The sequence below is a fragment of the Lactuca saligna genome, chromosome 1 (assembly GCF_052625555.1).
Source record: "Lactuca saligna cultivar CGN05327 chromosome 1, ASM5262555v1, whole genome shotgun sequence".
Lineage (NCBI taxonomy): Eukaryota > Viridiplantae > Streptophyta > Magnoliopsida > Asterales > Asteraceae > Lactuca > Lactuca saligna.
This window is the reverse complement of record NC_136417.1, coordinates 88,030,158-88,052,938: the sequence shown is the minus strand read 5'-3', so window position 1 is coordinate 88,052,938 and position 22,781 is coordinate 88,030,158. Positions and strand designations below refer to the sequence as shown.

The 22,781-nt window shown below is 40.5% G+C and overlaps 1 protein-coding gene across 5 annotated transcripts; it reads left to right on the top strand.

Moving 5' to 3' along the window:
• Window positions 1-474: 474 nt before the first annotated feature.
• On the top strand, window positions 475-9,717 carry LOC145041078 (putative serine/threonine-protein kinase PBL7). Of its 5 annotated transcripts, none has more exons than XM_078989008.1 (9): window positions 475-605; window positions 708-888; window positions 1,775-1,875; window positions 6,273-6,354; window positions 7,255-7,358; window positions 7,824-7,942; window positions 8,018-8,111; window positions 8,220-9,245; window positions 9,371-9,717. In XM_078989008.1, exons 2-9 carry the CDS (start codon window positions 735-737, stop codon window positions 9,395-9,397), a joined length of 1,707 nt encoding a protein of 568 aa, XP_078845134.1. In that variant the 5' UTR covers window positions 475-605; window positions 708-734; the 3' UTR covers window positions 9,398-9,717. The 5 variants fall into 5 exon arrangements, with proteins under 5 accessions (XP_078845134.1, XP_078845125.1, XP_078845147.1 ...); XM_078988999.1 differs by having other exon boundaries at window positions 8,199-9,245; XM_078989021.1 differs by lacking the exon at window positions 7,824-7,942 and having other exon boundaries at window positions 7,998-8,111.
• The last annotated feature ends 13,064 nt before the right edge of the window (window positions 9,718-22,781 follow it).

The window sequence follows — 22,781 nt, the reverse complement described above, 5'->3', positions numbered from 1 at the left end:
GTTGAATTTGAAGATTTTTTTTTGGATATCAAGTGAACCGTCTTTTCTCTCTCTCTCTCTCTCTCTCTCTATATATATATATATATATATATATATATATATATATATATATATATATATATATATAATTTTTCTTAAAAAGTTATTGAAATATATAGTATGTATAAGTAACTATCGGTTATAATTTATTGTTTTGTCCTATTGAAGTTATGTGATCCAGCGGTATAAGTTATCAATAATGTATTCTTGATTCCCAACAAGGACGAAAAGTATAGATTGTAGAATAATGTAATAAATTTATGAATTAACTGTTTAATAAAATAAAATGAAAATTTATTTGGAAATTTGTTCACACGGCTTTTGCAATCCACTTAAATCCTTGTGGACCCAAAGCCTTTGTCGCGGACCCAACCACTTTTTATCGTGGACGAAAAGACTTTTTGTCTACAAGGCTAACACACACATATATATGTTTCTATGCATCTCACCGGCTCTTTCGTAGACAGTATTAGAAAGCTGTTGCGGTGGCTCTGTGGCAGTGATGTCCTTATGGTATTGAGAAGCTATTTTTTTTTTGCAGTGGAAGTTTGATGCTCAGTTACTCCGTAAGTTTATAATCCTCATATTCATCGTGGATACAAATTGATTTTATTTTTTCTGATTCTGTGTGTGGTATTTGCTCTAATTTAAAAAAATTCCTCTATCAGCTGGTAATCTAGAACTTTGAAGAACCAATGGCTTACAAACGCCAAAAACTTATAGCTGGTAATCTAAGTGGGCCGGACATTATGCCATGTGACGTAGTACCTTCATCTGTTGTTGAGATTGCGCCTATTCTTCGTGCTGCAGATGAAATTGAATCAGAAAATCCAAGGGTTGCGTACCTATGTAAGTCCCCAATATATATTAATAACATAAAGTGCTGCAGAATATATGTATATGTGTATGTATTTATGCATGTAGGTGTATAAATATAGACACAATTTTGTTTTGTTTTTTTTTTTTTTTAATTTTTTTAATTTTTTTTTTTTTTTTTTTTTTTAATTTGAGTCACGTATAGATTCTAGACAAATACTAGATCAATAGGCAATTAACTAGGAAGAAGAAAAAATATATTATGACTCCAATTCCCAATATGGCCAAGTTTGTCAACCCAAACAAAAGGGAGGGACGTATTGTTGTAAATGACATGTTTGTCCGGAGAAATGTTGATTTGAGTTGGTAAATTGTTTGATAACCTATAATAATTGTATTTTTATTTTTGAAACCTCATACTATCCTATTCCTAATCTATTCCTAAACACCAGTTATATCTCCTAATGAGACTTGAACCATGACCTCTCAATTGAGAGAGTCACTCCTTAAGACTGTGATAGCATTGAAGGGTCTACAAAAAGTGGCCACTCTCCTAAAGACTAAATGAACCTTATTATTAGCCCAAGACATTTCAACAAGAAATCAAACAATTTGTGGGATATCACCCCTCTTCTCCTTGTAAAAATAGATGAAGAAAGATCTTTACCATAAGAAAGTAAGGTTTCAAAAATTTCCTTATCATTATGTCGGCTGATAGTTGTTTTGGCAACGAGTGCAAATCTGCCAAAGGCAGAGCTCCTATTTTATCAAATAAATATTTTAGAACATATAGGAGTGATTATATAGTGGCAAAAGTATATCACTGAAGCATAACTTTTTGTATACTTAAATGTTGTGTGGTCTCTGTTTGTTTACTAACATGCAGTGGCATCATGAAACTTTTTTTATACATAATCAGGTCGGTTCTATGCCTTTGAGAAAGCTCACATACTTGATCCGTCATCAAATGGTGTTGGTGTTTGTCTATTTAAGACTGCCCTAATTCGTCGCCTAGAAAAGGTATGTGGTCTCTTTGGTTCCACGCTAAAGTATTTTTCTGCCTTAACTATTTCCGAGCAATTTGAAACACACCAACACTTTGATGGTGAGAATTGTTGAGAAAATTTTGAGTAATTGCTTCAAGTTAAAATCTTTATCTAGATCAACAAAGGAAATAAGTTTGACAACGAAAAGTTCAATAGATCTTACTTGATTCATAGAATCAAAGAGTTAAGATTTTGAAGTTCTTTTACAAGAAAATTCCTCGGGCCATTAACCCAAGTACCAAATTGCATTTATATTTCCACTCACAGGTTACATGGACAAAAGTATTCTACACATTTAACTAACACAAGTTTCAAAGACAAGGAAAGTTTAGCAACCGAGGAAATGTAGTGTGGGAGGTCTATTTTGCATGTAAACTAATAAGACATAGAACGAATAGGGTTTCATATTATTATCGAATGAGAATTAGAAAATACAATGAAAACAAAGGACATAATATATAGACTAGCTAATTAAGGTTTTTTTAGCTAATGGGCCAATCTAAAACCTAATACAAAATAAAGCCCAAAATCTTATTAAGCTAACATCCCCCTCAAATTCACAATGCAACATCAATAAGCATTGAGAGATTGTCACATAGAAAATGAAATCGAGGAGCAGTCAAAGGCTTCGTAAGAATATCAACAATCTGCAAGGTGGAAGGAACATAAAGGAGGGAGATAGTGCCCTTCTGGAGATGATGTCGTGTGAAATGGAAATCAATCTCAATGTTTTTTGTGCGCTCATGAAATAGTGAATTCTTGGCAATCATTATCGAACTCTCGTTGTCACAATCCAAAAGGGTAGGCTGAGAGATGTGAACACCCATATCTGCAAGAAGCCATCTCAACCAAACAATCTCACAAGTGGCGATAGCCATGGCTCGATACTCAGATGCTATAGAAGAACGAGAGACAACATCTTTTTTCGTACTCTTCCATGATATCAATGAATCTCAAAGAAAAACACAATCCCCAATAGTGGACTTACGATCATAAATATCACTATCCCAATTAGCATCACTATAGGCATGCAACTCATGAGAGGATGTACATGGAAACACAAGGGTGCGGAGTTGAGTACCATGAAGATATCTCAAATACGAAGAACAATTCCCTAATGAACCATAGAAGGGGCATTGACAAACTGGGTAACCACATGAACTACATGAGCAATATCTGGTCTAGTGATAGTCAGGTAAACAAAACTCCCTACAATGGTACGATAAAGACTTCGATCTGATACGGAACACCATTAGTTGGAGAATACTTTGCATTAATCTATATATGTGTATCAATTGTCCGATTATCCGTGAGTCGTGTTCATTCAAACAAATATTAAATATACTACGTTTGAGATAAAATATAACCCTTTGGAGATTAAACAACTTCAATCCCTAAGAAATAACATAGCACACCTAAGTCTTTCATAGAAAACGGTGAGCCAAATCATGTTTTAAAGACTCTATATCATCATGATCATCACCGGTAATAATCATGTTATCGACATATAAGGAAAGAATAATCTGACCTGTTCTCATACATCAGACAATAGAGATGAGTCATGGTTACATGGTTTAAAACCAAGCGATAAATCTTCCATTGACGAATTCTTGACTTCCAGCTGATAAATCTTCCATTGACGAATGGAAGAAATTGCAAACAATGTGCAAAAAATCATCGTTTTTGCAACAGGAGCAAAAGTCTCCTCATAATCCATACCATACTTTTATGAGTACCATTTCGCCACAAGTTTGGCTTTATAACGCTCAACGGATCCATCAGAATTTATTTTGATTTTATATACCTAACGAAAACCAATTGTGTGCTTTTGAAGCGGAAGAGGAACCAGATCCTGGGTATGAGTCTGATAATGAGCTATAAGTTCCTCAAGCAAAGCCGTCTGCCAAGGAGGATCAGAAATGGCCTAGTTATAGGATGTTGGATCAGAGAGACGATGTACATTAGCAATAAATGAGGCAAATAGTGGTGAGTAAGAGGAAAAGACAAATCCAGGAAGCTTTGTGGACTTCTTATACGATAAGGCGTCAATGGTGGAGGATCTTGATGATATGCAAGCAGAGGATCAGCGATAGATGGTGGATCAGTAGCAGGTGGTTGATTACCAAAAGGTGGTGTATTAGGAACAGGTGGTGGATCATCAATGTCAATGTTAAACGGATCAATAGTACGAAGCTCCTCTCGGGTTGCATCATATAACTAAACAGGAAAGCTATAGAACAAAATGTGCTCTAAAAAAGTGACATTACGAGAGACATACAACTTTTGATTTGATGGATCATAACACCGATAACCTTTCTGACCAATACAGTATCCTAGAAATACACAAGGGCTGATTTTGAGGACAACTTATCTATTTACATGAGGCTTCAACACAATATAGGTACACCCAAAAATTTGTAAGGAAGAATAATTTGGAAGCTGCCCAAACAACATTTCATAAGGAGACTTCCCCAAAGTGTGCACAATAGGAATGCGATTAATAAGTGGCGATATGAACTTCTCCCCAAAACATATTGGGAACTTGAGCAGAAAGTAGCAAGCATCTTGCAGCTTCTAGGAGATGTCGATGTTTCCTTTCTACAACACCATTTACTAGGGGTGTTTGTACAGAATGACCGATTCACAATGTCATCAGATGCCAATAACTGTTTAAAATCATTGGAGGTAAATTCCCCTCCAAAATCACATTGAAAACATTTGATGACAGTAGAGTGTTGAGTCTTGAAAATAGCTCTGAAGTCAGTATATATGGTGAAAAAGTCAGACTTGCGCTTCATAAAGTAAATCCACGTGCAGCAAGTCTAAGCATCCAAGGCTGATGGTGGTGTAGAGTTTGTCTCATTCATAACTAAATGTGCAACAACAACATACTATGGTGGCCTAAAAGATGGAAATGAGGGATGTGACTAAGACTGTGCTAGTGATCTCTTTTGCTGTTGCTGCTGATTTCCCTTACTTGTCAGGAAATGACAATTTGCTTTCCAATGGTTCTTCTTCTTACAGAAAGCACACTCATCAAATGCAACTTTGGGGCGATTCTGGTTTGAAGACTAAGGTCGATGTGAAACCAAAAAGACAACATGAGTGGCTATCTTGGGACCTTTTTCACCAATGGACTTGATACGAGTTTTTTCAACAATCACCTCGTGAACAACTGAATTAACAATGGGAAGAGATGTGCGATGCAAGATTGATCCATGCAAGCCTTCAAAATCTGACTGTAATGCCATGAAGAACTAAACCAAACGTTGCTCTTCCCTTCTATCAATATAAGGATTAAAATCCTTCAACGCATTAGGTTCGGTAAGAGCCAACTGATCCGAAAAATTCGACATAGTTACATAAAATTCCTTAACATTGAGATTGTTCTGTTGGAGGGATCAAATATCAAACTCTAACTGATACTGCTTTGCAAAGTTAGATTGAGTATACAACCTAGCGAAGTGATCGCAAACCTCCATTGTTGTGTCATACTTCGTCAACTAATTATTAATAGACTGGATAACAAAATTATTAATCGAAGTAATGATCTTGGAGTTATCAGTCTCCCATGAATCCAGTAAGGCTGAATCATTTGCAGCCTTTTCATTTGTTGGTTTCTTCGTGTCACCCGTAACAATCCTCCACATAGTCTTGCCTCACAAGAAATTCTTCATAACATAACTCTAATAGGCATAGTTGTTGTCATCATGTTGGATACTATTGGACCGAAGAGAATCATCTCACGGTGCCATATTTCAATATCAGTCAAACGAGAATATCCAAAACAGCAGTAAATACAAATAACATCAGCAACAATCAATAACTTGAAATCAACAAAACAAACAGACGAAGCGACCCTCGAAATCGACAAAACGAACAAATCAAATTAAACGGAATACATAAACGAGTAAGAAAACCATACACATTTGCCCCTCAAAATAAAAATAAAGATGATCAAACGAACTCTGATACCATGTAAACTAACAAGACATAGAATGGCTAGGGTTCCCTACTATTATCATATAAGAAGTACAAAATACAATGAAAGAAAAAGACATAATATATAGACTAGCTAATTAAGGTTTTCTAGCTAATAGGCTAATATAAAACCTAATACAAAATAAAGCACAAAATCTTATTACGTAAACACTGGAAAACAAAATTTCTTGTACTTCCATTTAGCTCCTTCTACCAGGATAAATATAAACTTATGACATGAAATTTTGTTCCATAAGCATCAACAGAAAAAAGTTTCTGAGGTGGAACATGTATAGTGTGGGTAGTCTATTGCACATAGTCCTCAACCCTTTTCAACCAACTGAACTTTCAGTCATGCCTAAAATGTGTTGAAACTTCTTTTTCTTGTAGCTTCCATGGGCGGCTGGACCAGGGTTTTTGTCTTTATATGCTGATAAAGTTGAATCGAGCAACCCAAGGGCTGCCTACCTTTGTAAGTCCCTATTTCTGTTTGTAGCTGTTTGTTTTGTGTTTGGTTGTACGTAGGATGAATGGGTTTGACAACCTTTTGTTATTGCTTTCGTATAAGCTATTTTGACCGTGTTTCCATGTTATCATTTGAGAAAAATTCATTTTATCCGTAGTGGTGTAAGGTGTAGAAATATCATCATGTCACTATTGTGGTTAGTATGAAAATTAGGAATGGTGGAATACAAAAACCTTAAGTTGGGCATCGTTGTTGGTATGTCTTATCATGCTTGAAGCCTTTATTGTATCATGTATTGTTGATTATCCTTACTGAGTTATGTCATAAAGGTCTACATCATGTCTTAGCTTCAAATAAAACCAATACTTTTGAATTGATGATCGCACACAGAGAGAAACTAATTTGAATAGCATTTTCCATGAGTTACCTTGTTGCAAAATTTTATAGAAACCATACTTTCTAGAGTGAAACGCTATGAGAGTTATTCTTTATGAGGGCATTAGTAATAATTTAATGTAAAAAAATGTACTCTATATGTGTGTATAGAATCTGTACATATATTTTTTAATTTGCGTCAAATAAAAGTTATACAGAGGAATATTCAACAGGGAAGGCTTACTCAGTTTGTAATTAGGAAAATGAAAAACATTTTCTGGCTCCAATTCCAAATCAAGCATCATCAAGTTTCTGAAGCCCAAATCAAAAGGAGGAATGAATTCAATGTAAATGAAAATTTGAAATTATCAATCAGGAGCATGATGAGGTGTTTTGATAAATTGTATGAAAATCAGTGTTAATTTATAAAGGCTATGTCGGGCGCTTCCATGCATTGGAGTGTGTATTAAATGTGATTGCCTACTTTCTTAAGGAATAACTTAACTTAATTTAGGTAAACTATTTCATCAGGTCGAGTATATGCCCTTCAGAAAGCTCACAGAAGAGATCCACTATCAAGTGGTGGTGGTAGTGTTCATCAATTCAAAACTGCCCTGATTCGTGGGCTCAAAAAGGTGCATCCTTTATTCCCTTTCCATATTTTGTACTCTGATTATTTGCTACACACTTTTTCTTGTTCTTGAGCTGAGCATTTATGTGCAATTTTGTGTTCACTGTTCTTTTTGGCATGTTTATTTAAAACAAAGAAGGAAAGAAGTTTGTTAGGGGAATAAAGTCTCATTCTGGACTACAATTTCATATCACAAAAGTGTTTCTTCCATTAATTGGAATTTTCGAAAAACGGTGTTGATGGGTGTCAACATGGCCTTGCTTTCCTATGAAGTATTATATACTATAGATCTTTCTAAAACGTTTAATTGGTGCATTCCAAGAATGTTGAAAATTATGTCAGTCTTGTTCATCAATTGTTTTTCAATATTAGTTTTCCTTATGAAATTGAACAAGTGCATAAATGGCGGCTGCATCATTTTTTACTTTAATTCCTAATATTATGAACTCCATCTTTGTATTCTATTCAGCAAGACGTAGAAGCAACAGGAAGACAAAGAAACAGTGATGCTAATGGAATGCAGGCCTTTTATTGGCATTATTATGAAAACTACATTCAAAGATTGCAAAATGCTGACAATGTTGATCGGTAATCATCTTCTTGGTTGTCTTATTTTCATTTTGCCTTGTATTCCTGATTGCAGATATTTACTTCTAATGTCAGTACCCGTCTCACAAAAGCTTATCAAACTGAGGCTGTTCTGTTTGAGGTTTTGAGGGCTGTCTGTCTGGAACAATCTGTCGACGTGGAAGTTGAGGTAAATGCTGGATATCTCTCTTCCTTCTATAATTTCATTTGATGATTGCTTATATCTGGTGAATTGCTACTGTAAAAATGTGTATAGATAATGAAAACACACACACAGCTTGCAGACATGTATACTCGCAGTATACTTTCGCTCGACCCTGAAAGTTCAGATCAAGACCTAGTAAAACGTTTAAATGTTAGCTCAAGAATTCGTGTCATGTCACGAATGAATCAGCCAAACAAACCCAAAATCCCCCTCGAGGCCCTAAAGAGTTGTACCCAAGACTTCAATGAAAGAAATGTCATTGGGAGAGGTGGATATGGAAGGGTCTACAAGGGAATCCTCTCTTGGGCTGATCATGATAACCAGATAGTTGCTGTAAAACGTCTAGATGTCTCCGGATTACAAGGTAACAAGGAGTTCCACACCGAGCTCACGATGCTTTCACAGTATCAACACGATAACATTGTAAGACTTATAGGGTTTTGTGATGATAACAAGGAGATGATTCTTGTATATGAATATGCAAGGCATGGAAGCCTCGACACATATTTATGTGACACTTTAATGGCGGTTAGACTGTCATGGCTACAACTCCTGAAAATATGCATTGATGTTGCTTCTGCATTGGACTATCTTCACAATCACATAGCAGAAAAACACCGAATAATACATCGTGATATCAAAAGCGCCAACATTTTGTTGGTAGAGAATTGGAATGCAAAACTTGCTGATTTTGGGTTGTCTAGGATAGGTCTAGCAAATCAACAAAACACATTTGTGATCTCTAACCCTGCTGGCACACATGGCTATTGTGATCCACAATACGAAAAAACAGGTTTCTTAACGAAAGAGTCAGATGTCTTTTCCTTTGGTGTAGTTTTGTTTGAGGTTTTGTGTGGAAGGCTGGCCTGTGTTTCTAGTTACCATGACGAGCGCCGATTCCTCCATCATTTGGCCAGAACCTGCTACAAAAATGGACAGCTAGAAAATATTATTGATAAGAGAATAAGCAAAGATATTAAACCACAAGCTTTGTTCAAGTATTCAGCCATTGCATATCAATGCTTGCAAGAAACTCGGGAAGACCGACCTACAATTTCTGAGGTTGTGTTGCAGCTAAAGGAGGCCATGAAAATTCAAGTAAGTTTGAAAACCATTTTTATCAATTCCATCGATATAGATATGTTTTTAAGATACGGAGAAAAGATTATCTACATAAAATTACACTTGTTAATGACGGCTCATTTGTTTTAATTTATTGTTAGCTGCAAGATGAGATCTCTCCAAGATGAACCGGAAGATGAGATCCTCCCAGATGAATTAGAAGATTAGATCCTCCAAGGAACTAAACAAGGAATACTTGGAAGATTAAAATCCAAAGTAAAATTTAGGTTTTTTGGTTGCATAAAGAAACAACGAGACCACCATTCTCTATGATGAGTTGGACATCGGAGTACAAAGTAAAAAGAATTGATAAGATTAACAATTGCTTGTTTACATATTTAACACAAAATTTATTAATTTTTTATTAGTTTGTATTATACACTACAAGAAATCTCAGCTATAGTGGCGACAAATTGTCGTTTTCACCGCTAAAGCCTTTTAAGCCCAATCCATGTGATCGTTCAAGGAAGAACCTTATCCGTTGTTTAGATTTCTCAATCCAACGGCTGACATCTCGTCTCGTACACCATCATTTGTGGTGATATCAATAGTTGTGACCTTGTTGCTGCTAATACCCGAAAAATAAAAGACCACAAAAACTTTCTTCCATAATCAACTTCAAGCACTGCTAAAACCTAGATCCAAAGTTTTAGAGTTTTGCATGTGCACCATAGATCCAAAGTTTTAGAGTTTTGCATGTGCACCATAGGATTGATGTATAACATAAAACCCATCATTATTTTCCAAAACCGTCACCAAAAGACAGATTTGTATTAGTGTTATGGTAAAAATTTGAGAAACAAAATGGTGAGGAGTTGACATCACATAAGTGAGGATTTATCTCACTCGGAGAAGTAGAAAAAAAAAGCTTATGGAGAAAAGGAGACAAGTGATTGATAAATAAAAGTTGAAGAAATAAATTTTGGTGAAAGAAGATAGATGCATTGAAGAGTTGAGCCGTGATTACTACCTAAATGTCGCAAAAAAGTGCCAAAACGAAGACATAACAATTACGGCAATAAATCTCACAACCTGAATCATGTTGTAATTTTATTTTGGTGATGGAACTCCTGGCATTCAAATAAAAACTTATGGTTTGGCATCTCGATTATACCACATAAAGAACTTGAATAAAGAATGGAGAGTTAAAGATAAAGAAGAAAGCTTAAAAGCAGGAGAAGGTGTAACACTGATTTTTCAAACAAAATTTTCGATTTTTATATAAAACATAATTCCACTAATATTCATAAAAACACCCATTTTACTTGTTCAATAAAACAGTACAAAATCCCAAGATCAACATGTAAAACTTGAAACGTGTGTGCACGGATCAAGCCGGCGCCTTCCCGCGGTCGTCACTAACACCTGAAACAAATAACATCAACACTGTAAGCACAAAGCTTAGTGAGTTCCCCAAAATACCACATAAAACACATATTAGCCACTCGAGGCTATAACTCTGTGGGTCCGTGCACCCAAACTCTGTGAACCCTCAGGTTCTAGCTCTGATAAACATGCACCACATAAATCACATATAAGTCATGCAGTACAACACATAACATACATAGCATACAAATACTCTAACACATAACTCTGGTTACCTACTCAAGGTAAAGTATAGTGAGGAGACTCACCTCGTGTGTCTCGGTAACTCGTAACCCTGAAATCACTAAACACTCGATCCGCCGAGCTGTAGTCCCCCTATAGCACAATACATCTCTAATTAACACTCTCCCAACCAGGGTTGATCACACTATAACAAATCACTCTTGGTCAACGCTGGTCAACGGTCAACGGTCAACTCTGACCGGACTCGGCGAGTGCACTATGGCGACTCGGCGAGTCCGTGCGCATGCACCAATTTCCCTGGAATCCTCCCTTGACACGTCGAGTATTTCCCCCAACTCGACGAGCTCCACCTGGCACGAGTTGTGGGGCCACCACGACTCAACTCGCCGAGTCTCAAGAACAACTCGGCGAGTCCAGTTTGACTCGGTCCACCTGTCCATCCTGACTCTCCCTTGACCCACTGAGTTCACCTTTCCCAACTCGGCGAGACCACTCGCTGAGTGGTCGCGCAACATTCATGCTACTCGCCGAGTCTGTTCTTCGGACTCGGCGAGTCCGTGCCATGCACTGACTCAATCTTGCTCTAAAGGCCAGATCCAGTCCACTAATCCATAGATCCAGTCCCCCCATGCTTATTTAGCACGTAAAGTCACAATCTTGATGCATAAATAACCTCTACATGATCACAAATGATGATTTTGACTCTATTACTTCAACACAAGGCCAAGGACTCCATTTTCACCCATAAAGCTTGATGAGTGAGGCCCTCTGGACCTCTATGGATCCAGATCCATGGTCTCAACTCAAAGAGGGGACAAAAGGGCACCAAATCACCCCATAAATGATCATATTAAGCCCTAACTTGCATCAAGTTTCACCAAACAGGAAATGGTCCGAAAATCATACCTCTAGAGTGATGATCCAAGCTCCAAATCCACGAAATAGCAACCTCCTTTGCTTCCTCTTGCCTAGAGCCTCCTTCTTCTTGCTAAACAACACTCACAAGGTCAAGATTTGCTTTCAATCCTTCACCAAACGCTCAAGAACTCTAGGGACACACTCTGGGGGTTGGATGAGCGCAAATGACGGCCATAAGGCCCTTTAAATAGGCCACAAACCCGGAGATTTAGGGTTTCACTACACAGCGCAGACTCGCCGAGTCCAAGCGCGCACCTTCGCTCAATCCCGCGTCTCTACTCGGCGAGTCTGAGCCCCGACTCGCCGAGTCCCTCTTACAAAATAACATAATTAAACTTTCATTATACCTGGTAAAAATCCGGATGTTACAACTCTCCCCCACTAGAACTGGACTTCGCCCTCGAAGTCCCGCTCTAAAACAGCTCCGGATGCTGCTCCCGCATCATATCCTCCGGCTCCCAGGTCATCTCTGATCCCTTCCGATGTTGCCACTGAACCATTACCAGAGGTACCTCCTTGTTCCTCAAAACCTTGATCTTCCGATCCCTAATAGCCACTGGTCTCTCCGCATAGTTCAGGCTTGCATCAACCTGAATATCCTCAAGTGGAACCACTGCCGACTCATCGGCTATACATTTCCTCAACTGCGATACATGAAAAGTGTTGTGAATCTGCCCCAACTCTGCTGGTAACTCCAGCCGATAGGCTACCCGGCCCACCCTGGCGATCACACGAAATGGGCCAATAAACCGGGGTCCCAATTTACCCCTTTTCCTGAACCGGATCACTCCTTTCCAAGGAGAGACCTTCAGGAGAACAAAGTCGCCGACTTGAAATTCCAACTCGGACCGGCGCCTATCCGCGTAACTCTTCTGCCGGCTCTGAGCGGTCAATAACCTCTGCCTGACCAGCTGTATCTGCTCTGTCGTCTGATTCACGATCTCTGTACTGCCCATTACCCTTTGCCCAACCTCTCCCCAACATATGGGAGTCCGACACCTCCTACCATATAACAGCTCAAAGGGCGGCATACCAATGCTCGAATGATAGCTGTTATTGTAGGAAAACTCCGCTAGAGGCAAATACGAGTCCCAACTACCCCCAAAATCCAATACACAAGCTCGAAGCATGTCCTCGAGTGTCTGTATCGTCCGCTCACTCTGACCGTCGGTCTGGGGGTGGTATGCGGTACTAAAATGCAGCTTAGTACCCAATTCCTCATGAAATTTCTTCCAAAAACGGGAAGTGAACCGCACATCGCGGTCTGAAACAATCGAGACCGGCACCCCATGCCGAGATACAACCTCTCTCACGTAAATCTCCGCCAATTTCTCCGCTGAAGAACTCTCACTGATGGCAAGAAAGTGAGCGCTCTTTGTCAACCTATCCACGATCACCCAAATTGCATCAACTCCTCTGGCAGTCCTCGGCAATTTGGTGATAAAGTCCATAGTGATCTGTTCCCACTTCCACTCGGGAACCTCCAATGGCTGCAACTTGCCATGCGGTCTCTGGTGTTCTGCCTTTACTCTTCGACAGGTCAAACACCTCTCGACAAACCATGCTACATCCCTCTTCATACAGGGCCACCAATACTCCTTCCTTAGGTCCAAATACATCTTCGTGGCCCCGGGGTGGATCGAAAATTTCGATCTATGAGCCTCCTCCATCAATGTAACACGGGTACCACCCACAAACGGTACCCAGATCATGCCCTGATAAGTCATAAGGCCTCGACTATCCGATATAAACTCAGAAACCATCCCAACAACCCGCTCTCTCTTCTGCATTTCCGGACGCACGGCCTCGGCCTGAGCCCCACGAATGGCGTCCAGAACTGGAGCTATCACGGTCAGTCTCAAACATACATCTCGCAAGGGAGTACTCTCCGCCCTGCGGCTCAACGCGTCGGCTACCACATTAGCCTTGCCCGGGTGGTACAAGATCTCACAATCATAGTCCTTGACCACATCTAACCATCTCCTCTGCCGCATATTTAGGTTAGGCTGATCCATCAAGTACTTCAAACTCTTATGGTCTGTGTAAATCGTACAACGAACCCCATACAAGTAGTGCCGCCAAATCTTGAGGGCGAACACCACTGCCCCCAACTCCAAATCATGTGTGGGGTACCTCGTCTCGTGAGGCTTCAACTGCCTCGATGCATAAGCTATCACATGACCCTTCTGCATCAATACCGCTCCCAATCCTAGGATCGATGCATCACAGAATACCAAAAAACCTTCCATACCTTCCGGAAGGGCTAATACTGGAGCTTCACACAACCTTTGGCGAAGCGTCTCAAAGGAGGTCTGCTGCTCGGGACCCCATGCAAATGCCACACCCTTCCGGGTCAATCTGGTGAGTGGAACCGCAATCTTGGAGAAATCCTTAATAAATCTCCGATAATACCCTGCCAACCCGAGAAAACTCCGTATCTCAGAAGGTGACTTCGGCACCTCCCACCTCATCACTGCGTCAACCTTGGCCGGATCGACCAATATCCCCTTCTGGTTAACGAGATGTCCCAGAAACTGGACCTCCCGTAACCAGAAATCGCACTTGGAGAACTTTGCGTAAAGCTTCTCCGCTCTCAAAACCCCAAGCACCTCCCTCAGATGCTCCTCGTGCTGCTCACTAGATCTCAAATATACCAGAATATCATCAATGAAAACAATCACCGACCGATCCAACATCGGCCGACACACCCTGTTCATGAGGTCCATGAACACAGCCGGGGCATTAGTGAGCCCGAAAGGCATCACCACAAACTCATAATGCCCATAACGTGTCCTGAATGCTGTCTTCTGGACGTCCTCGTCCCGCACTCCCACCTGATGATAGCCCGATCTCAAATCAATCTTGGAGAACCAAGATGCTCCCTGTAGCTGATCGAATAAATCGTCGATCCTCGGTAGCGGGTAACGGTTCTTGACCATCAGCTTATTCAATTCCTGGTAATCAATACACATGCGATGCGAGCCATCCTTCTTCTTCACAAACAAGATGGGTGCTCCCCACGGCGAGCTACTCGGACGAATAAACCCCTTCCCCAGCAACTCCTGAAGTTGCGAGGATAACTCCTGCATCTCTGGAGGCGCAAGGCGATACGGCACCTTAGCAATAGGTGCGGCCCCCGGAACCAAATCGATGCCAAACTCCACTTGCCTCGCGGGAGGCACTCCTGGTAACTCTTCGGGAAATACATCTGGAAACTCCCGCACCACCGGAACTTCCTCCACAGAGCTCGGTCTCTCGGAGATCACTCGCGTAACCATCACATACGCTACATAACCCTTACAGCCCTGCTGCAAACACTGTCTCGCCCTAGCAGCCGAACAAAAGGCTGATCCAGAACGTGTACCCTCGCCGTACACTGAAAGAACTCCCCCACTAGGATCTCGTATAGACACCAGCTGTCGCTCGCAATCGATAACCGCACCGAATCAGCTCAACCAATCCATGCCCACTATAACACAAACATCACCCATCGCAATCGGAATCAGGTCGATCGGAAACTCGACCCTGAATATCTCCAATACACACCCCCGGAAGACCTCTGTAGCGCAAATCACCCTGTCGGCGGCTATGGAAACCCGCAGAGGCCGACTTAATACTCCACGACTAACACTGATACGCTGACTAAATGCCAAGGACACAAAAGATCGACTCGCACCCGAGTCAAATAACACTAAAGCAGGTACAGAATTCACAAGGAAGGTACCTAAGCATAGCATGATATAAGCATCATATTTCAACACCATAAACAATAATGAAAAGGAAACATACCAGCCACAACGTCGGGCGCGGCGCGGACCTCTTCCGCAGTCAGCTGGAAGGCTCTCCCCCGAGCCCTTGGTGCCTCGGCCTTCACGGGCCGACTCTCTGCAGCAGCAGCTCTGATGGCGGCGGGGGCAGACCCCTGAGATGCCCCGCGCAGCAGTGGACACTCCGCCTTCCGGTGTCCGGTCTGGTTGCAGTGGAAGCACACTGCAAATCCCTTGGGGAAGTCCTTAGCCATATGCCCCTCCTTGCCACATTTGTAGCAAGACCCTGCCCGACAGACGCCATCGTGACCCTTGCCGCACTTCCCACAAGTGCGGACCTTCTGGCTCCCGGGTCTGGGATCAGCGGGCTTGGCCCGCTTGGCTGCCGGCTGGGACTGTGCCAGCCGCCGATCCCTCCCCATAGACTCCGCCTCCTCCCTGGCCTGAGTCTCAAGCTCAATCTCCCTCTTCCGAGCATTTGCCTGAAGCTCGGCAAATGTCCGGTACGAGGAGTTCGCAGCGAACTCCCGAATATCCCGTCTCAAAATGCTCAGATAACGGCTCATACGTGCCTGCTCGGTGGATACGTGCTCAGGGCAAAACATCGCCCTCTCCTGAAACATCCTCGTAATCACTGTAACTGACTCGGTACCCTGCTTGAGGGTCAGAAACTCCTGTGCTAGACGTTCCCTCTCCACCTGAGGAACATACTCATCTCGGAACATGGAAGTGAACCTCTCCCAGGTCACTGCCGCAAGCTCGGTCGGTGTGAAATGCGCAGTCACAAACTTCCACCAGTCCTTCGCTCCCAAGCGAAGCTGGTTCAGCGCGAACCGAACCTTCAAATGCTCGGGGGACGAGCAAGTGAAGAAGCATCCCTCCATATCATATATCCACCTCATAGCCGCCACCGGATCCTGTGTACCATCAAACTCTGGTGGCTTGGTGTTGCTGAACTCCCTAAACAACATCGCATCACCTCCCTGGGGTCTCGTCGCAGCAATCGTTGCGGTAGCCGCTGCAACCGCAGCCTCAGAAAGAGCGGCATAGCGCTCATCAAACGTCTCAATCAAAGCGGTCTTGATAGACCCGAACATCTCTGGTATCTCAGCTCTGATGACCGCAGCCACCTCCTCATGAATGATCTGTCGAATCTCCTCATCACTAGATCCGGCATCCTCCGGCATGTGTCGTGTCCTCACCATGATCAATCTCTGAAATACAACATGCGATAATTAGAATTCACTCGAACACTCTTACATTCAACAATCCATCCCTCCTTGATTCTTGGCATCCCCAGATTCTTATTTGGACTGTGTACCGCACCGGTGCTTTGAGTAGTACGGGCCCAATACTACTGTTCGCACCGTCTCAGTACACACCCCAAATCATCCTCTTCGGATCCCAGTCCCCAAGTACTCTATTATACTTAAATCACTCTGGAACAAATCTCACACAAAGCCCTAGCTGCTACCTAATTACTCTTAGCATCTCATAGCAGCTCACCATTCCCTAAGCTAAGGCATCACAAAACAGGCCACTCTAGTCCTATCAGCAATACCTAGCCTGCTCTAGCATGCAAACACATCACAGTATTAATTATTTCATAACAAAAGGTATTTCGGGAATTCACCGTTCGGGCGCTGACTGATCGTACACACGTTTCTTCCTGGAAAACCCTTTACTCTTAGAAAATTTTGGTTTTTATTTTTGAAAATATTTCTTTAATTCCTCAGTTTGAGTTCAAATACTCCCGAAGGTGTACCCGAATCCCTCAAACCAAGGCTCTGATACCAATTTGTAACACTGATTTTTCAAACAAAATTTTCGATTTTTATATAAAACATAATTCCACTAATATTCATAAAAACACCCATTTTACTTGTTCAATAAAACAGTACAAAATCCCAAGATCAACATGTAAAACTTCAAACGTGTGTGTACGGATCAAGCCGGCGCCTTCCCGCGGTCGTCACTAACACCTGAAACAAATAACATCAACACTGTAAGCACAAAGCTTAGTGAGTTCCCCAAAATACCACATAAAACACATATTAGCCACTCGAGGCTATAACTCTGTGGGTCCGTGCACCCAAACTCTGTGAACCCTCAGGTTCTAGCTCTGATAAACATGCACCACATAAATCACATATAAGTCATGCAGTACAACACATAACATACATAGCATACAAATACTCTAACACATAACTCTGGTTACCTACTCAAGGTAAAGTATAGTGAGGAGACTCACCTCGTGTGTCTCGGTAACTCGTAACCCTGAAATCACTAAACACTCGATCCGCCGAGCTGTAGTCCCCCTATAGCACAATACATCTCTAATTAACACACTCCCAACCAGGGTTGATCACACTATAACAAATCATTCTTGGTCAACGCTGGTCAACGGTCAACGGTCAACTCTGACCGGACTCGGCGAGTGCACTATGGCGACTCGGCGAGTCCGTGCGCATGCACCAATTTCCCTGGAATCCTCCCTTGACACGTCGAGTATTTCCCCCAACTCGACGAGCTCCACCTGGCACGAGTTGTGGGGCCACCACGACTCAACTCGCCGAGTCTCAAGAACAACTCGGCGAGTCCAGTTTGACTCGGTCCACCTGTCCATCCTGACTCTCCCTTGACCCACTGAGTTCACCTTTCCCAACTCGGCGAGACCACTCGCTGAGTGGTCGCGCAACATTCATGCTACTCGCCGAGTCTGTTCTTCGGACTCGGCGAGTCCGTGCCATGCACTGACTCAATCTTGCTCTAAAGGCCAGATCCAGTCCACTAATCCATAGATCCAGTCCCCCCATGCTTATTTAGCACGTAAAGTCACAATCTTGATGCATAAATAACCTCTACATGATCACAAATAATGATTTTGACTCTATTACTTCAACACAAGGCCAAGGACTCCATTTTCACCCATAAAGCTTGATGAGTGAGGCCCTCTGGACCTCTATGGATCCAGATCCATGGTCTCAACTCAAAGAGGGGACAAAAGGGCACCAAATCACCCCATAAATGATCATATTAAGCCCTAACTTGCATCAAGTTTCACCAAACAGGAAATGGTCCGAAAATCATACCTCTAGAGTGATGATCCAAGCTCCAAATCCACGAAATAGCAACCTCCTTTGCTTCCTCTTGCCTAGAGCCTCCTTCTTCTTGCTAAACAACACTCACAAGGTCAAGATTTGCTTTCAATCCTTCACCAAACGCTCAAGAACTCTAGGGACACACTCTGGGGGTTGGATGAGCGCAAATGACGGCCATAAGGCCCTTTAAATAGGCCACAAACCCGGAGATTTAGGGTTTCACTACACAGCGCAGACTCGCCGAGTCCAAGCGCGCACCTTCGCTCAATCCCGCGTCTCTACTCGGCGAGTCTGAGCCCCGACTCGCCGAGTCCCTCTTACAAAATAACATAATTAAACTTTTATTATACCTGGTAAAAATCCGGATGTTACAGAAGGAACCAGTGTTTAGTGTAAAAAAGATTTGAGTCCTTATTATTCATGCATACATGTATATGAAGGTGGTGAAAAAAAAAATGAAGTTATGCATAGCATCAACTAGCCTTCCGGTAGCTGAGGACTATAGAGAATGATATAGAGGTTATGTTGTTTGGACGGAAACAAAGTTTCGGTCAGCCTCCAAGTGGGAGATTGTTGAGATGTGATGTCTGATATGAAAATCAAGGTTCCAAGGATATAGGTTCTGAGAATAGAGGTTCCAAGGATAAAGGTTTCGAGAATAGAGGTTCCAAGGATATAGGTTTCTATAATAGAGGTTGCGGTTCAGAGAAGATTTTTTGTTGTTTAGAACATAGATTACGGTTCCAAGATTAAAGTTAAGATAATAGTGGTTCTGAGAACAGGGGTTGATGTTGAACAAAGGTCGCATGTAGTAGAGAAGTGAGGAGAAGTTTTGGCAGAAGAGAAATGTCTAGTCATCTAGTTTTTTGAAAACCAAGTTTTCCCATAGGTCCATATGTTTATTATATAAGAATTAGTTCAAACATTGTTTAGAGGCATTATATATGTATCTTTTAGCACATTTTTATTACGATTATCTTACAAGGTTGTGGTGATTTCCTTTTTCTATTTCGATAAAATGTGTATGTATTGTTTTATTTGTAGAATGCCCTGTACTTTTGATATGTTTCTGAGGCTAAATTGGACTGGGACGAGAATACTAAGATTTAAGGATGACCTTAAGGAAGCATAGGAGCATACCCGTAGTAGGGAATTACTTAATGAAGTTGGGGAGTGGATGAAAGTTGCTTTAACCGAAGAATTAAGTCCAAATTGTATGAAAAACGAGTTACACTATTTTCTTTCTACTTACATGATTGTAAGTATCCGAGGAACTGATGGGCCATTATTTTGAGCTAAAAAGTCCTCGACAAATTTAGACGATCATGTTTCGATTTACACGATCATGTTTTTACTTTGCAGATATTTTATGACCTTAAAATCACCCGCACATACCTTGATGATGTTACTTGACCATATTACACGATCGTGTTTTGCTTTACATACTCGTGTAAATCACCTCAGGTCTTAAATGGAAACATAATTCATTTATTTAGATAGGCAAATCATTTTTATAAGTAACATGATCGTGTTTCCCATTACACGGTCATGTAAATCTCTGACTACTTATCGGATGTTAATTGTTCCTATAAATACTACATATTTACCTTAGAGGAATACCTAGTTACTACACACGAACGTTCAGCAAATTTCTAGCGATTTTTGACAAATATCAATGATTCATAGAACACGATTGACTTGTTGCTTTTGTTTAGTCAGATTTATTAATTATACATTAATTTAATGATTTTGATTTTTTTTAACCATGTTAGGTTGTAAACCCTTAGATTTCAGTTTCACACAGCCACAACTAATTTAGTGTGTAATCATTAGGCTTGGTTTTTGAGTTGTGTTTCTGTCGCATTTTATCTATTTTGTACTTAATTAATAAACTGTTTGATTTTTATTCGGTTCTTTTTAACCACTTGAATTAGGGTTTGATCATTTTAGTTACGGTTCTAGGTTGAGGTAAATGTTGGATATCTCTCTTCCTTCAAGTGATTCATTTGATGATTGCTTTTATCTAGTGAATTGTATATGTGTATAGATATTGAATGCACACACAGGTTGCAAACATGTATACTCGCAGTATACTTTCACTCGACCCTGATAGTTCAGATCAAGACCTGGTAAAACGTTTAAAGGATAACTCAAGAAATCGTGTTATGTCCCGGATGAATCAACCAAACAAACCTAAAATCCCCCTCAAGGACGTAAATAGTTGTACCCAAGACTTCAATGAAATAAATGTCATCAGGAGAGGTGCATACAGAAGGATCTATATATAAGGGAATCCTTTCCTGGGATGATCACGTAAACCAGGTAGTTACGGTAAAACGTCTAGATGTCTCTGGGTTGCAAGGTAATAAGGAGTTCCACACCGAGCTCACGATGCTTTCACATTATCAACATGATAACATTATAACCCTTATGGGGATTTTGTGATGATAACAAGGAGATGATTCTTGTATATGAATATGCAAGGCTTGGAAGCTTCAACATATATTTATGTGACACTTCAACGGCAGTTACACTGTTATGGCTATGTCTCTTGAAAATATGCATTGATTTTGTTTCTGCATTGGACTATCTTCACAATCGCATAGCAGAGACACACCGACTAATACATCATTATATCAAAAGTGCCAACATTTTGTTGGCAGAGAATTGGAACGGAAAACTTGTTGATTTTGGGTTGTCTAGGATAGGTCTAGCAAATCAGCAGAACGGATTTGTGATCCCTAACCTTGCCGGCACACATGGCTATTATGATCCATAATATGAAAAAACAGGTTTCTTAACGAAAGAATCAGATATCTTTTCCTTTGGTGTGGTTTTTTGTTTGAGGTTCTGTGTGTAAGGTTGGTGCGTGCTTCCAGTTACCATGACGAGTGCCAATTCCTCAATCATTTTCCCCAAACTTGCTACAAAAATGGAGAGCTACGCAATATTATTGATCACCTAAGAAAAGATACTAAACGACAAGTGTTGTTCAAGTTTTCAGCCATTGCATATTAATGCTTGGAAGAAACTTGAGAAGACCTACCTACAATTTATGAGCTTGTGTTGCAGCTCAAGGAAGCCATGAAAATTGAAGTAAGTTTGAATACCATTTTTATCAATTTCATCAATATAGATATGTTTTTAAGATGAGGAAAAAAGATTATCTATATAAAATTACACTTGTTAATGACATCTCATTTGTTTTAATTCATTGTTAGTTGCAAGATTAGATCTGTCCAAGATGAACCGGAAGATGAGATCCTCCCAGATGAATAAGAAGATTAGATCCTCCAAGGAACTAAACAAGGGATACTTCGAAGATTAAAATCTAAAGTAAAACTTAGGTTTTGTGTTTGCATAAAGAAACAATGAGACCACCATTCTCAATGACGAGTTGGACATCGGAGTATCAAGTAAAAAGAAAAGATAAGATTAACAATTGTTTTACCATACAATTTATTTATTTTTTATTAGTTTGCTTAATACACTACAAGAAATCTCATCTTTAGTAGTAACAAATTGTTGTTGTCACCGCTAAAGCCTTTTAAACCCAATCCATGTGATCGTTCAAGGAATAACCTTATATGTTGTTTGGCCTCGAAGAACAAAAGGAAAAAAATAGAAAAATGAAAGAGAAGGGTCGGAGGTGGGTAAAGACGAAAGTCTTGTCGATTTTGTAAAGATAGAAGATGAAAGATATAAACAAATGTTGAGAGAAACAAGGTGGGGGGTTTTTAATTTTTGGAGATTTCTTTTCCCGCTAGCTATTAAGGAAGACATGCTACCTAGAAATTTATAAAACAATGGTTAATTTTAGGACACGTTAAAACGTGTGTTGTAAATCCTTCAATTTTTATAAGAGATGACATTCTATTGTGACACACACTTTTGATTATCATAGTGCTTTCTAGTACTGAGAACTGAGCTCGCTTTTTATTAATTAAATTTCAATAAATTATAATTTTATGCAACTTTAATTCTAGTAATTATTTCCGGTTTTAGTTAATAATACATAACCTCCTTTTATTTTAATATTTTGTGCATCCAAGCAATGAACTTTATTACCCCTTCAATGCTAGATTTCGATACTTCTAACCACGACACAATAAATAGTTGCACTTATTGTAAAAGACTAAAAGTAGAGCATGCGAAAA